The sequence below is a fragment of the Enoplosus armatus genome, chromosome 17 (assembly GCF_043641665.1).
Source record: "Enoplosus armatus isolate fEnoArm2 chromosome 17, fEnoArm2.hap1, whole genome shotgun sequence".
Classification (NCBI taxonomy): domain Eukaryota; kingdom Metazoa; phylum Chordata; class Actinopteri; order Centrarchiformes; family Enoplosidae; genus Enoplosus; species Enoplosus armatus.
In genome coordinates this window covers 348,827-363,761 of record NC_092196.1, presented here as the reverse complement: position 1 = coordinate 363,761, position 14,935 = coordinate 348,827, and the positions used below count along the sequence as shown (strand labels likewise).

At 47.5% G+C, this 14,935-nt stretch overlaps 2 protein-coding genes across 2 annotated transcripts in view; both read left to right on the top strand.

Moving 5' to 3' along the window:
• Positions 1 to 2,739: 2,739 nt before the first annotated feature.
• LOC139299681 (cytosolic phospholipase A2 gamma-like) lies at positions 2,740 to 11,303 on the top strand. The gene is made up of 14 exons (XM_070922524.1): positions 2,740 to 2,775; positions 2,968 to 3,078; positions 3,209 to 3,351; positions 4,761 to 4,947; positions 5,072 to 5,177; positions 5,268 to 5,408; positions 6,685 to 6,750; positions 6,887 to 7,024; positions 7,286 to 7,432; positions 7,536 to 7,619; positions 8,338 to 8,492; positions 9,283 to 9,454; positions 10,482 to 10,652; positions 10,786 to 11,303. The coding sequence occupies exons 1-13, from the start codon at positions 2,749 to 2,751 to the stop codon at positions 10,649 to 10,651; spliced, it is 1,647 nt and encodes a 548-aa protein (XP_070778625.1). The 5' UTR covers positions 2,740 to 2,748; the 3' UTR covers position 10,652; positions 10,786 to 11,303.
• Positions 11,304 to 12,923: 1,620 nt separating this feature from the next.
• The window catches only part of LOC139299694 (carbonic anhydrase-related protein 10-like), a 63,744-nt gene continuing 61,732 nt past the window's right edge, over positions 12,924 to 14,935 (top strand). The window contains exon 1 of the mRNA XM_070922546.1: positions 12,924 to 12,984. Within this exon, the coding sequence (XP_070778647.1) occupies positions 12,924 to 12,984 (61 nt within the window). The remainder of the gene's footprint in view (positions 12,985 to 14,935) is intronic.

Genomic DNA, 14,935 nt, shown 5'->3' with positions numbered 1-14,935 from the left:
AGTTGAGAGCATGCCTTGAGTAGGGTGTTCAGTTGTTCTCCGTGTGCAAAGTGTGGATGTTTCCGGGCCGTCTCAAAGTGCGCCAGGCTTGTTGGAATTTTGGAAGATTGTGAATGTCATTTCTGGGATCCAGAAGTTGTGAATCCTCAAGAAACAAGCCGTGTTAGACAAACGGAACAACCTCCCAAACTCTTGAAGAGTAGTTCCTGAGCAGAGAGGTCCAATAACTTCGACTGAGCAGGTGGATGAGCGTCCCTGTACTTGGTGGGCGGTATTGTACCAGGAGCAGATGACCTGCTGGGGGCGTGGCTGAGTGACTGTATAGTTGTGACATCATAACCTTACAGGAAGTCCGGATGGCTTGGTTTAAGGCACAGTGTGTTTTGATACTTCCACAGTATTTATACAGCACCTAGAGCTGCTTTATAACCAAACAAGACATGGAGATCTCACTTTCTACCATATGGGACCTTTAAGGCCACAGAAAATCCCAAGGGAATAAGTCGCCCAGTGATTATAAAGCATCAAACATCCCTTAATTTTAATGGTAGCCTGGTAGCCTTGTGCGTTTGTCCCACGAAGAATTGCTGATGAAAAGCAGAGTTGGAAAAGAACACCACGGGAAAACAAATTCTGCAATTCTGAAAGCTGATTGCTTCCCCGCATCATTTTCAATAGCACTGACTTACACCCAGCCGATTAAAAGGGTCAAACCATCAGAAAAACAAAACAAAACAGTCAAAGTGTGGACAGATGAAGCTGCAGCAGCTCTAAAGGACTGTTTTGAGAGCATAGACTGAAACATGTTCAGAGATGATGCCGCCACCCAGGAGAACCACATCAAACTTGAGGAATATACATCATCAGTCACGTCGTGCATCAGCAAATGTGTTGAATGGAGAGGCGGGGGCCCCATGCAGATCGAGATTTGAAAGCTGGCATCGGGAGAGACACATTGTGGCGGCATTGTGTAGCTGATAACATCCCTGGCTGTGTACTAAGAACACGTGCCTGCCGGCTGGTTGATGTCATCACTGACACCCACCATCGTCCCTGCACCGAAAAAAGGTCTGCCGTGTCTCGTCGAAACGACTTTGAGAAACTGGTTCTCTGACACATCAAAAACAAACATCCCAGCCAGCCCGGATCCCTCACCAGTGACAGAACCACCAGACCCACAGAGGATGCCGTCTCTGCCGCCGCCCCACTCAGCCCTCGCACGCCTTGAAAATAACAAGACCTGCATCAGAATGCTGTTTGTTGATTTCAGCTCAGCATTCAACACTCGACCACCCCCCCCCCTCCATAAAACTGATCGGCAACCTCTGCAAATGGATATTGGATCTCCTCAGATCGGCGGCCACAGCTCCTCCACTCTAGTGCTCAACACCGGAGCGTCGCAGGGCCACGTGCTCAGCCCTCTTCATTGTTCACGCCGCACGCCCACCACAACTGCAGCCCCCCTGGCGTGGCGAGAGAGAAGGTTTGCGGACGACACCACCATCATCGGCCGGGTCACAAACAACGGCGAGGCCACAGTCACAGTTTCAGGTTCCTGGGAATCACAAAGAACCAGCCATCGTCATCTCACATCTCCGCCCTGGTTAAGAAAGTATTTCTTAAGAAAACCGAAGAGAGTAAAAATCAAAATGAATAGTTTTTTTTTTTTGTGTGTCATTTGTGTGTGTGTGTGTGTGTGTGTGTGTGTAGCATAAAGGGACTACGAACGTACATTTCATTATACGACCATTGTGTTGTAAAATGACCATGAAACAAACCCTCGAACCTTTGAAATGCTGACCACTTGACCCACAGCTGTGTGGCTGACATCACCACAGCATGGAGGTCACCTCATGAGGCGCATGTTGTCCGTCTAATGCAGGACTTTTAAATGGAGTCGTTACATTTTTGAATTAGTACATTTACTTAAGCGAAGGAGGATGTTTCCTCCGCCGCCGACCAGTACCATCTTTTTCATGTGAAGTCAGCTCCTAAATCTGCCGTAACAGCTCTCATCCCACATGGAAATGAAATATCTTTCATGTCACTGACACAATCAATCACTGATTAATTGCCTGTTGATTCCAAAGACCCCCCCCCCCCCCCCCCCAACCCTAACCCTCCAAATGACGACGTGATTGATTAGACATAAGTACTAAAGTAAGCCACAGAGGCCTCCAACATCCTCTAGAGATAACGGCATTGTGAGAAGAAAGAGGAAGTGTGTGTGTGTGTGTGTGTGTGTGTGATTGTTTGGCAGTTCAGTGATGCAAGTTGAAGCATTTACCACTTCACTTCTCTATCAACCTGGTTTGAGTTTGACCTCCGGTGTGTATTGAGAAATCTTCTCCTCAGCAGCCAACACAAGGTAGATATCAAGAATGTGTGTGTGTGTGTGTGTGTGTGTGTGCGTGTGTGTGCGTGTGAGTTAAGGTGTATTTGTGCTTGAGGGATGAGTTACATGCCCCGGCCTGCGCCTGTTAGGCGTGACTGTAGCCTCGGCAGGCTCCTCCAAAGAGAAGAAGCCCCCTTTTTTTTTTAAAAAACAAAAAACAAACACCCTGCAACATCTGAGCGAAGGCAGCAGAACTTTTCGCCACCAGCTCGGATCTTCTTGCAGCATTAACATCTGAAAGCCGAACGTCGTTTCCGTGCCACAACATGGGGACTGGGAAAGTGAGATGTTCTGTCTCAGCAATTTGCCTCTGGCTTGTGATTTCAGGAGCGCGGACGAGGGCGGCGGGCAGCATGGAGGGCAACGCAACCGCCTCCGAGGTGAGCGAACACAAACGCTGAAATTCTCAAATCCTTTGGCTGTGCACTTTCTTGTTGTTGTTGTTGTTCTTGTTGTCTCTTGATGTTGTTCCATCATTGGGCGCCTTTTCATTTCATTTCGCTTGACTCTCCCTTTTGGGAAGCGCTCTGTAACTCATTCAGGGCTGAGCTGTCCTCGACTGTCCTTTCCAGAAACCCATCCGTCAGTCGCAGTCTCTGTGTGCCGGCGAGCGGGAGTACGTTCACAATAGGAAGCAGGTAGTGCTGGAGTCGCTCAACGGCCTGGGAATCAACTGCACGGCGGTAAGAAAGAAAGACTTTCTGGTTATGGTGTGTTAAGAATAAGAATGATGGTTTGTCAGTTGCTTTCTCAGTGTCCGTCAGTGCACCCCAGTGGTTCCAATGCACGCCTCTCCATCATCTCTCCAACCAGGACTCGGTCCCCCACATCGCTCTGTTGGCGTCGGGCGGGGGTCAGAGGGCAGCTGTGGGCGTGGTGGGCTCCCTCTATCAGATGGCGAAGGAAGGTCTGGTGGACACTCTGCTCTACTTGGGGGGAGTGTCTGGGTCAACATGGTAACGTGCTTCCCGCAAATGAACAGGAATTTGTGTGTATGTGTGTGAATGAGAGCTGAGCAGATAGACAGGGCATGGTGGGGGGAGGGGGGGGGGGGGGGGGGGGGGCATGTTGAATTAAGTGGCCCTTGACCTGCAGCTTTGGCTGGAGTTGCGTCAGTCTCATATTAGTGTTAAATTCTGCGGTTTATTGAGCAGCATTTCTGTGTAATTGTGAGTTGAGCAGAGAAGAGCTTGACGTGGAATACTCGGGACTCCCTGGCCCGTGGAACGCAAATGGATCAACGACGGAGCCGTTTGCATGCCGTGATCAAACACTGCATTTGCATCGACGCAGGTTGGAATCTGGGAGGAGTGGCCACTGCCGCAGTTACCTGTCTCATCCTGTACCACCTCCAGTCACAAGCTGCTTACCTCATTTATCTTGGGATAATCACGTTTTCTGTGCGACAGCAAGATAATCAGCCCATCATACATACATTGTGTCTTGAGATAATGAGATTAAAAACCGAGACGACAAGAAGATCTAAATGCTGACATGCTGAAGTCGAGCCGGTTTAGACAGCTGGTGTCCCTAGCAGTTTTTTTCTCCCATTATTCCAAAATTTACTGAGGTTTACTGTCCATATTCTAAGATTATTGAGCATCTACCACAGCGCTTGTTATCGCGAGTTACGCCCTTTTGCGATTTTAAGAGAGTTAAAACAGCATACGAAAAGCTACGGCTCCCACGAACCTCTGCCAGCGCTGCGGTGTAGGTACCTCCCGTCGCTGTTGCGTGGTTTCTTCCACGAGCCGCGACGGCCGCCGATATTCTCTTCTGATGTCATTTCCCCCACTTTTGGCTGTAATCTCTGCTGTCTGAAAATGTCCTGTACTATTCAGTCCTCTGTGTCCTGCTGGCATGTCTCAACTCGCCCATGGACTCGCCTCATATTGTCTGGCTCATGACCTTTAACCTTTGGGAAATGGTGACTCGTGTAGTGAAAATGAAAACAGCATGAAGACTGCTAAAATAATTTGAAATGTACCGTCCTTACGTAGGACCAGAAGAAAGTCTCTGCTCCAGGGCTGTGTTTTTGGTCATTTGCATTACATTACAAATGTCAGCGGGAGCTTGGATGAGGTTTTCTAACTCCTGGAATTGACACCCGAGGTCATGGTTTCACTCCAGCTGTGTATAACACCATGCTCGCCATCTTAGTTTAGTGTGATAACAGTATTTTCATGTGGACCACAGCGGTGGACCAGCTGACCAATCGCCCTACTGACTCCCTATCCCTGGTGTGGCTGGAGCATAATTGCAAACATGGCTGCTCTTGGTTTCTTAGAGCCTAGAATGGGTGTTTTAACACATTAACATTTGTTTAAACGTGACAGTCTCTCTTGACCCATGTCTCCTTCGATAGGTCCATGTCGTCCCTGTACAGCGACCCACAGTGGAGCACTAACATGGACAGGGCGGTGTCCAGGCTGTCGGATCCGGGGGCCGGTCTGCCGGAGGCTCTGGCCTGGTTGGACGAGAGGGCGAAGGAGGAGCAGTTCTCTCTCACTGACATCTGGGGGGCCATGACCTCGGCTGGGATCATGAAACAGGTCCCAGGGCAAAGATACACACACACTTTTACTCCTGATAGTTCCCCATCAGAACAGAAATGCAACACGCTGCTATAAAGGTTTTATGTGCAGTAAAAAATATATGTATCTTGTGTTTCATCAGATGGACCTACGGCATCTTTCAGATGAGGCCAGCAGAAATGCCACCAACCCTTACCCCATCTACTGCGCCATAGAGATGCACTGCTTTTCAGAGGGGCCCATAGAAGGTACACAAACACACACACAGTCCGTACTGTACAGCGAGTGAGTTGTTGACTTGGTTGTATGAAGTGTAAAATAGACTCTGTGTCACTCAGGGAGATGGTTCGAGATGAGCCCTCACGAGGCTGGTTTTACGGAGCTGGGCCTCTTCCTTGAAACTTCTCTCCTGGGCAGCCAATTCCAGAGCGGAGAGCTGCTGGAGGAGACGCCAGAGATGGACATGGTCAAACTACAAGGTGTGTTTTATTGGGGCGCCCTGGTAGCTCGCCTGGTAGAGTGGGCGTCCCACGTACAAAGGCTCGATTGAGGCTCGAGGTTCGATTCCTCTCTATCTCCCACCTTTCCTGTTTCTCTCATCTGTACCTATCTATTAAAGGCAAAAGCCCCTTGTGAAAAGGTGTGTTTTCACAGGCTGAGCAAGTTGAGTAGTATAGACACACAGTAACTAAACACCTGGAAACCACTGCATCAGTGGTGCTTTTATTTTGAAGTCACTTATGTGTCGTATTTATGAGGTCAAATCCAAAAGAGAGCCGTGAGAATTATTAACAAATCGGACCATCGAGTACCCACTAGTGCAGGCATTCAAATTTGGTGACTTGATTGATTCTAACGTTGTGGAAATAATGTGTCTAAAAATGTAGAATATATCTATATTACGATAGGGGTGGTAAGGAGCCCACAGAGAATTATCACCCAACTCTAAGGAGCGTCTTGGCCTCTTTTAGCTCATTGTTTTGGTTTTCTGGCCTGTCATTAACCTCGTTTTCGGGCCACAAAAGGCAGCTTCCGAAACAGCGGAACATTGCGACGCATTTAGCAGCTAAAGAGCCAGATAGTTTCAGAGCCAGGAGCTGGTGGAGACCAAAACCAGAGCTAAAAGAGCAGTATGTATATTGGACTTGCATATGTCATGTCGCTGGGAACACAACTACAAGTTGAATGCAAATGTTGCGCCGTGTCTGCGCAATGCGTTGTTAGCGACTGTTTGCTAACGCGTTAGCCCTTACATCTTCAACAGGTTCATGTGTCAAGTTTATTTTCTGATTTTGTGATAATCTTCCAGATACACAGATGAAAGCAACATGTAGTAACATGGGAGAATTTATGGTGGTCATAACTGGTCATTTGTACGATCTGATTTATTATTTTGAGCACTTACGTACACTCAAAGATCAAAATAAAGCTCAACATCAAAAGCTGGAATCAGAACTGATGAACCCGACGAGGTTCATTTTAAAGCCCCTGAAACCCCAAATCTTAAGTATGTATACTCTTAACATAAACTCACGAGAAAACAAGAGTTTAACCGAAAATAAATGAATAACCAAAACTGTGGCAGAAAGTAGTGTGTTCATCCCTCATAGTAAGAAGCTGTTTGAGAAAATATGCTTCTGGGGGCCTGAAAAGGTACAACAAAATACCCATAATGTGTCTGCAGGGACTGATGTTGTAGGATGGTTGATCGTACCTGCGTATTAATCCTCATTGTCAAACTGTGTGTGTTGGAAGGTGTTCTAGGTTGCGCGTTGGCCCACGAGGACACCATCAGAGAGTTCGTCCCCCCCTGGCTGAATGGTAATTCACAATTTGACGTTTTCGTACGTATGAAATGTATTTTTACGAGCTGCAGGATGCATCTCCTGCTGAGGGGGAAAAGTACTTCCAACATCAATGCTTGCTGTGTGTGTGTGTGTGTGTGTGTGTGTTTCAGTGCTTATACAGGACGGTGGTATTGAAGTGTACCTGCGTGTATACAATGCCCTTAATACACTAGTAGTCCTGACCAGAAGCACCATTAAGGATCCCACTGCTCTATCTCACCTGGACAACCTGCATAAAATACTAGAAGGTAGTGGTGATGATGATGATGATGATGATGATGACCCTGCTCAGATGATTTTACTATAAAACTGACCTCTTACCAGCTTTATTCATTATATCCAATTGTTTTGGTTGCTGCAAGCCAATCCACCAAGACTGCAGCTGATACCCAGAAAAGGAATGCCATCAATGTTCTAATGTTTCGCCTTTTTTTTTGTGATGAAATGACGACAAAGCAAATGTCGGCTTCGAAATGCCACAGCGTCCATTGGATTCTTATCTTTCCCAGACACGGTACATGGTAATGAGTCCGCGCAGCTGGAGTCGAAGAGTTTGGAGGAAAGAAAAAATCTCTCTCAGCAGTGGAGCCTGGAGCTGGCGGCGGCAGTAGAGACCTGGAGCCAAAGCCTGGAGGATGGCGCTTTCAAAACACACGGTCAGTGCGTGGCAGGTACACAGCCAGACCGGTCACAGTTGTGGACCAATGAGATTTAAACCAGTCTGTGTATTTCTTTTCCATGTGTCCCCCCCAACTCCAGTCTCTCTGCTTGCTAAGCAAGTTCTTCCCCTGATCATTAAATGGGACTGGGGAACCACCAGGAACTTCCTCTACCAATACCAAGGTGAGACGACAGACCCCTTCAGCAATAATAGGAATAGTTAGATTTTTTTGGATAATGCGTTTACTCGCTTTCTTGCCGAGAGAGACCACTCTTGAGGGTGAGATTTAGAGGAGCTGGTAGGTGGATTTCGTTACCTTTGGACTAGTCTGACTCACCGGATGTAGTCTGGTGACTATTTCAGTGGCTTTACCTCTAGGACACCAACGATCAAGTTATGCCCCCCATCCCAAAACGGCGATGGGTTGAGCCTTTGGACAAATCTACGCTAACTGACTGCTAGTAGTACTTTCGTGTTTAACGAACAGGTGTAAGAGTGATATCGACCTCCTTATCGAACTCCCCCGAAAGAAAGAAAACAGGCATATTTCCCAAAATGTAAAAGTATTCCTCGAATTTTCCTCGAAGTATTCCTCCTCGAATGTCCACGTGGACGTGAAAGGTGTTAATCCCAGTGATGGACCTGCAGATAACCACCTACTCGTTCCCCTCAGCGTCTTCCAGCTCATTTGTTTTTGTTAGAGACTAGCTGGTGGAGCTGCGATAGGGTCTAATATTTCTCTCGCAGACTAAAAACAGAGCTAAAAGCAGAGTGAATATTGGACTTAACGCATAAATAACTCTTTGCTAACTTGCAAGAGTCATGGACACGGTTGCACAGAAAAAAAACTAATACAATAATGAAGAAAATGATGAAGTGAATCAATGTGTTGCCGGGCAGATTCCACCGTCCCACCTTGCCTCCGCTTGAAAGAAAGTTTCCAACTGGTGGACGCCGGGCTGCTGATCAACGTAGCCTACCCTTCATTTCTGGGAGACAAGAGAGACATCGACCTCATCATCGCACCAGAGTGCAGCGCTGGAAACATGTTCGAGGTATTGCAAAGTGTGTGTGTGTGTGTGTGTGTTTCAGTATGCCTAAACCCTGAAACTAACTGATAATACCTGCGATACAGTACTAATGCCATATGTTGACGCTCTGTTTGGCGTTGGCCAGTTTTGTACGTGTGGCTCTGGTGTAGATGGCGTGCGTCCTTGACTTCGGATGCTCTATTGTCACACAAAAACCTTCCAAAAAGCCAAAAAACCATAGCCCTAGCTGTGCGCCAGACCTGTATCAAATTAGTCCCACGCTTACATAGACTATCATGGCTACTCACGGCGCCACTCAATGGCCACCATTGAAATGGCTCCAAAGTCACATATGGGCCATTGCAAGTAACAGTGAAATACCACTACTACTATTGCTCCGTTGTTTCAGTAGTCAGTCATTTTCATTGTGGAAGGTCTAAGGTTCATTTAGAATACCACCTTAACGTCTTCGCTCCCGTCTCCCCACACCCTCCTGCCCTTCCCACAGACTGTTTGGCACAAGTCAAGCCAACTTTCCCACAAAACCTTCAGGCAAATTCTGTAACAAGTTTAAACTAGACAAAAGAAATTCAGTGAAGTGAAGTTTAGCAACAAGCCCCTTGTATTTTATGGTTGGCTCTCTTCCCCCTTTAGAACAATGGAACCATTCTCTTCGGGTTGACTGCAAATTGCAACAACAAACGTGTCATGTTTCACATTTTGATTCAGATTCAGGTTCATATCAGCTTTGTTGTTCACCCTGTCCCGTTCATGCATATATGTGGATGATATCTGCTTTTTAATGACTTCGCAGACTCTGACTCTTGCCCGAGACTACGCAGCCGCGGTGAAGAAGCCTTTCCCGGAGATAGACGACAAAGTCCTGGAGGACAGAGACTGGCCAAAGGACTGCTACGTGTTCGAGGGAAAAGAGGAGGAGCCCTCCATCGTTTACATGCCGCTCTTCAACAGGCGCAACTGCAAAGGTCCGTCACACCCACACATGCAGATCTTTTTGCGACTTCTCTTCTCAGAGGCAGAACTGCTCATGGTTCCTCAAGCTGCAATGGGCAGCCCGAGGAACCACGAGGTTTGGCATTCAAGTTAGGCAACTAGCAAACTAATGATTCCGTTCATCCTTTGACTGTGATATTTATCTTGAAAGACCAGCAGGCAAGTCTGTTTGTATTGACCCAATCATTCCACGCGTTCCACTTCCGCTTCCGTCTTCTTCCGCCCGCCATTTCTGGCTGTAGGGAACACATAGCAAACACAAGCCATCAGTCTCTCGGCGCTGAGCGGTTCACATAGCCGACAATAAGTGTCTCAAAGTGCGGAACACGCGTCCACGTCCATGCGGAGGTCATCAGATATCGGACCAAAAAGGCCATCTTTGGCACGAAATGACCTTCGGCTTAAACCAGTTTATAACTAGCTGGCAGCCAACTTGTAGCTAGCTTACTTTGCGTTGCAGCAGTAGCTTGATGTTTCTCATCATAATAAAAGGTTACACTTGGGAGATGTGTGCAGAGGTGTAAGCATCAGTACAGATGTTGCCGGGTCAGAGTAAATGAAGATGGAACACAAATGAAAGATTTCATTCTCTAAATTGGCCGTTTGGGTACATTCCGTTGCACTGCTGCAGTCTGTGGAATCTCAGTATGCATTTGATGCGTCACGGCGTGAAATGAGCACTGTGATTGCGGGCATGCACCGTGCTCAGACAGAGACCGCTTTTTGCTACACGTTGCTTGCCGTTTTCCCTGTGCTGCGTTTAGGTAGAAATGGTTACGCCGGCTTAGTCGTTGAACTTCTTCTGGTCAAAATGTTCTCACATGTTTGAATGCCCTGTGACGCCTTTGTTTGTGCGAGGGAGGATTTGCGCCCCCGCCCCTGCCGACGTGGGCTCTAGCGACTAACAAGTTTACCGGAATTACCCTTTCAAGGAGAAGATGGGTAACCGGTGACGAGAGCATAAACTGGTCTTCACGGTTCTTTGCCGGTTTTCTACAGACGCGGAGGAGTTCAGAGCAAAGATGGAGGAGTTCTCCACCTTCCAGCTTCCGTTCAGCCAGGAGAAGATTGAGTTTGTGTTGGAGACGGCGAAAGCCAACATAGAGAACAACAAGGAGACTCTGCTGAGGGAGATCAACAAGGCTGCTCTCCGCCGACTCGACAAATGAGGTAGGGACGGGCCTTAAAGCACTGACAATGTAGTGTATCTCACGTCTCTTTGCAGCCTGTAATCTGTGAGTCTTATCAGAAATCTAACATCTCCCCTCTGTCCTCTGTCCTCTGCCCCCCCCCCCCCCCACAGGAAGCCTGTGCTGATTCTTTTGTCCTTTTTTTGTTTTTTGTTGTTGTTGTGAGCTAGAATCTGCTGTTTCAGACAATAGACTTCACTGCATGCAATCATATCTGCTGAACTAACTGGTGTTGCTACATCTTTGGACGGGCGCTATGAATATATATCAGTTCAATCTGTGACATGTCATTTTACGGTCTTATTGTTACTGTATGTGCGCTATATGGCCACAAGTATGTGGACACCCCTTCTTGGTGTCTCATGGGTTAGACCTCTTTGCTCCAAAGCAGTGAGGTCCATACAGAAATGGTTTTCCAACTCTGGTGTGGAGGAGCTCAACCCCCATCCGAAACCTTTGGAATACATTCGAACGGCATCTGTGAGCCGGGCCCTGAAGCCCAACATGAGCGCCTCAATCATTTTTCAGGGGCATTTACTGTTTAAGAGTGATAATCTTTATTGGCGTGTTCATTCGCGGTGATGGATGATCTGTCGTCTGCAGTTTATGAACATTAAAGTCCCTCTCCAATCAGAAATGTGTTTTTGCTTATTGTTCCCGGATTGTGCGGAATGATGTCTGCGCAGAGTTTGTCTCCTCCGCGCTCACCTTGAACCTCACTTTAAGGTGTGGATTTACAAGCAGGATTTATGACATCACGGCCAGTTTGTCCAGTATGCAGCTCACACAAGTGTGATGATGCACTGAGAACGGACTGGATCGTGAAGTAGCGGACATCTGGTGTCCAGCAGTTCAACTGTTGAAATTAAAAGTATTTCAACACAACAAACTAATCCGTAACTAAAAGAACTCCCAGAACTTTGACTCCAACAGCGCCAGGAACCCGTAAAGGAAGCGTTACAGTTTTATTTCACCATGGGAAAGTTTAAAATGCTGCGCCAGGAAATACATCCTGGGTCTATAACTACTGACATCAGCCTACAAAAAAAAAAAAATCTAATCGAAGAACTGTGTTGTAAAAAAAACCCCCCAAATACCCAGAATAAACAGGAGACATGGAGACCTCGGTGTCATCATGCTCCTATATATAAACATTCTCGGCATATATACACTTTGCATACATATAGACCTCATATTCTATGTGCCATTATGTCGCATTTCATCTTCCATACTCTGTGTCATGCTGGTTTTCAGTGCAGTACACCGAATCAGACGCTAGAGGTCGCACAACACCCACAGGAGGGAGCCGCGGAGTCTTTATGCAGGTCGGTACAACACGAGAGGCCCATCAGCGGCGTGCAACTCCCCGCATCCACAGTTGGTTGCTTTGCCACCGTGGTTTTTTTTTTTTTTAGGGGCGGGTGATTTCATTTATGTGTGTCAAGCTCAGACGGCAAGACGATGATTGATTGATTTTTTATTTTTTTTTGTAATCTTTATTTTGAAATGTGAATAAAATGGTTGAAGCTGACGGTGCTCGCTCGAGTTGCTGTTACAGTTGCCTCCACCTAAAGTCGGACTTTATCTTCTCTTGTAAGCGCATGGTTTCCCAGTCACGATCAACTTTTAAGTTTTTTTTTTTTTATCCTCCTTGCTGTCTGGAAGACACGGATCACACCCTCCCGCCCCTTTTTGCCCCCCCCCTCCCTCCCCCTTACACAGATAGAATCCCGTCATCACCGGCTACAACATCATGCACATGCCGCCTCTCTCCGTCAGTCTGTGCGCACTCGGTGCGCTTTGCGTCGTCAGTGAAGTTGCCTGATCCGCTGCGTCCGGCCGCTCCGACGGATACAAATAAAACCCAAAAAAGAGAGGACATGTCACAGCTGAAATGTCTCCAGGGCGGATAGACGCAGAGATATGAGTGCGCGGCAGACGCGGGTGAAAACGGCCGAAATGTTGCCCGGACGCCAAACCGGCGAGCGGAGTGGGGCGACGCTGTGAGGACGGGATTTCCTGTGCCGGGCTTCAAACCGTCTCGGCGCTCCGAGACGGGGGATAAGAAGAGGGTGGTGGTTGTGGGGGGGGTTGCGGGGTACGGGGGCCAACCAACCAACAACAACAACAACAACAACAACAAAAAAAGAAAGAAAAATGTTCAAAGTTAGGCCGTGTCGTCCACAAGTGCGTCCCCGCCAACGCGCCGTCCCGCAACAGCTGCAGTCAATGAGCATGAATTGAACGAAGAATGCATGTCGTTTGGGATATATCTGTGATTCTGCAAACATGTCTCATCTGCACGTCATCAGGTAAGGTGTGTGTGTGTGTGTGTGTGTGTGTGTGTGTGTGTGTGCGTGCGCGTGCGTGCATATATAAGATGAATGGCAATGTTGCAGTGATGCGTTCACTGACAGTAAGCCGCCACTTCACAGAAGCAGCCGTTTTATTGGCATTTCGATTTCGAAGTGTTTGGGATAATTGGCCGCATGCAGCCTTCGTAATTGCGCACGCCTTCACCTCTCGCTCGTTTCACTTTTGCGGGGACTTGCGGTGGTTCATGTGTCAACAGGCTCTCTGCGCAGAGAGGCATGTGCGGGGCCACAGCACTTTGATCAGACGCAGATCATACAGCAGCCCCACAGTGTATATATGACACACACACACACACACACACACAGTGTGGCCGTGAGTCGAGACGTCCCACTCGCCACCGCAGAGAGTTCAGTATTGTGAATGTTTTATATTTCATGCTGGTGTGCAAGATGTAGAGGCAATTTGGGCAACATCATCGCTCTTGATCACTGGCCCACAACAGCAGGCCACATGGGAAAACTGTGAGCCCCAGAAATTGAAAGAGGCTTGAATTAGGACGATGTGATTAAACACTAAAGGTAAAAAGAAAATGAAATGTTTTTTGTTTTTTTTATCAAATATTTAAGAACAAATGTTGCTGTCCATTTGTGTGGATGTGGTGGTCTCAGTGTTACCCCAGCCGTTTAGTGTGGCACTTCCATAATGAGATATCCTGATCTGGTTCTGGTACGCCGCTTGCCTCAGACTCTTACCGGACTGGAATATATCATAAACCATCACACCCCCGTCCTTCCCACGCACACCCTAACCCTCGCTTTAGAACACACACACACACACACACACACATCATCCTTTCTTACTGAAACTGTAATGAAATGTTATATTTCTTGAATAACCTAAACAAAACAAGCAACCGCAAAAATAACCAGCACTCAAAAGTAGTTCTGTTTTTCTCTGAAGACATCAGCCAGCTCTCTCCACACCGCCCCCCCCCCCCCCTTTTTTATTAGCTTCCTATGAAAGACGTGGACTTCTTCCATCCTCTTTTTGGGAGAAGTAGCCCGAGGCGACTGCCTATGCGGCCTATGTTTTGGGCCAGCCCTGGTTCCTACAATTCCCATAATGCAACTAGATAACATCTGTCATGATACCCTCCCTGCCTTGTTCCCACATCTTTTAATCTGGAAATACTCCTTTTGTTACACCCTGCCTAAATGCCCAGTGATGACGCCATCAGGGTCATTTTCTCACTCTGGACAAAGCTCCCTTCAGAGCGTGGATGTGTCACATGTACCAGAGTATTTTTTTTTTACAGTGTAGTATTAGTACCTTTTACCTAAGTAAAGGATCAAAATAATTCCTCCACCACTGCCTATCCACTCGCTGTTCCTGTTTGGTTCACGTGACCCGGTTCTGCAATTGGTGCAACACAAACTCGACCATTCTGCCTGTCGGATCCCGGCAGCTTTAATTGTGCTGCTGCTGCTGCTGCTGCCGACAAGCAGGCTTGGTTGCAGCCTGCAGGGTTGGATGGCGACGGAGCTACAGCACAATTAGTGGCAGCCTGAGGCCAGAAGCACACAGGAGCCAAAGTGTGAAGTCATGTGTCCCGCAGGCGGTTGTGCGCACCAGTGCGGCCCCACCGGAGGGACTCACTCCACGCATCCCACATAAACACATCTCCATTCTGACCTACTTTGAAAGCTCCGTTACAAGTTGATCCAGCTTTATGGAACATAAATAATCAACAGAGCAACTCTTTGAAAGGCAAGTGATGATTCAATGAGCAGTTTAACGCACAGCGTCATTTACACTGACATCAGTGCACAATTTCTTACAAGTGAAACAACACTGGAACGCTTTATTTTCTACTGCCCTTGTGGTCCAGCCATTCCTGCATGTTCCCTGTTCTGTAAACCTGCTTTGGGTTGATACCAATTTCGTCCG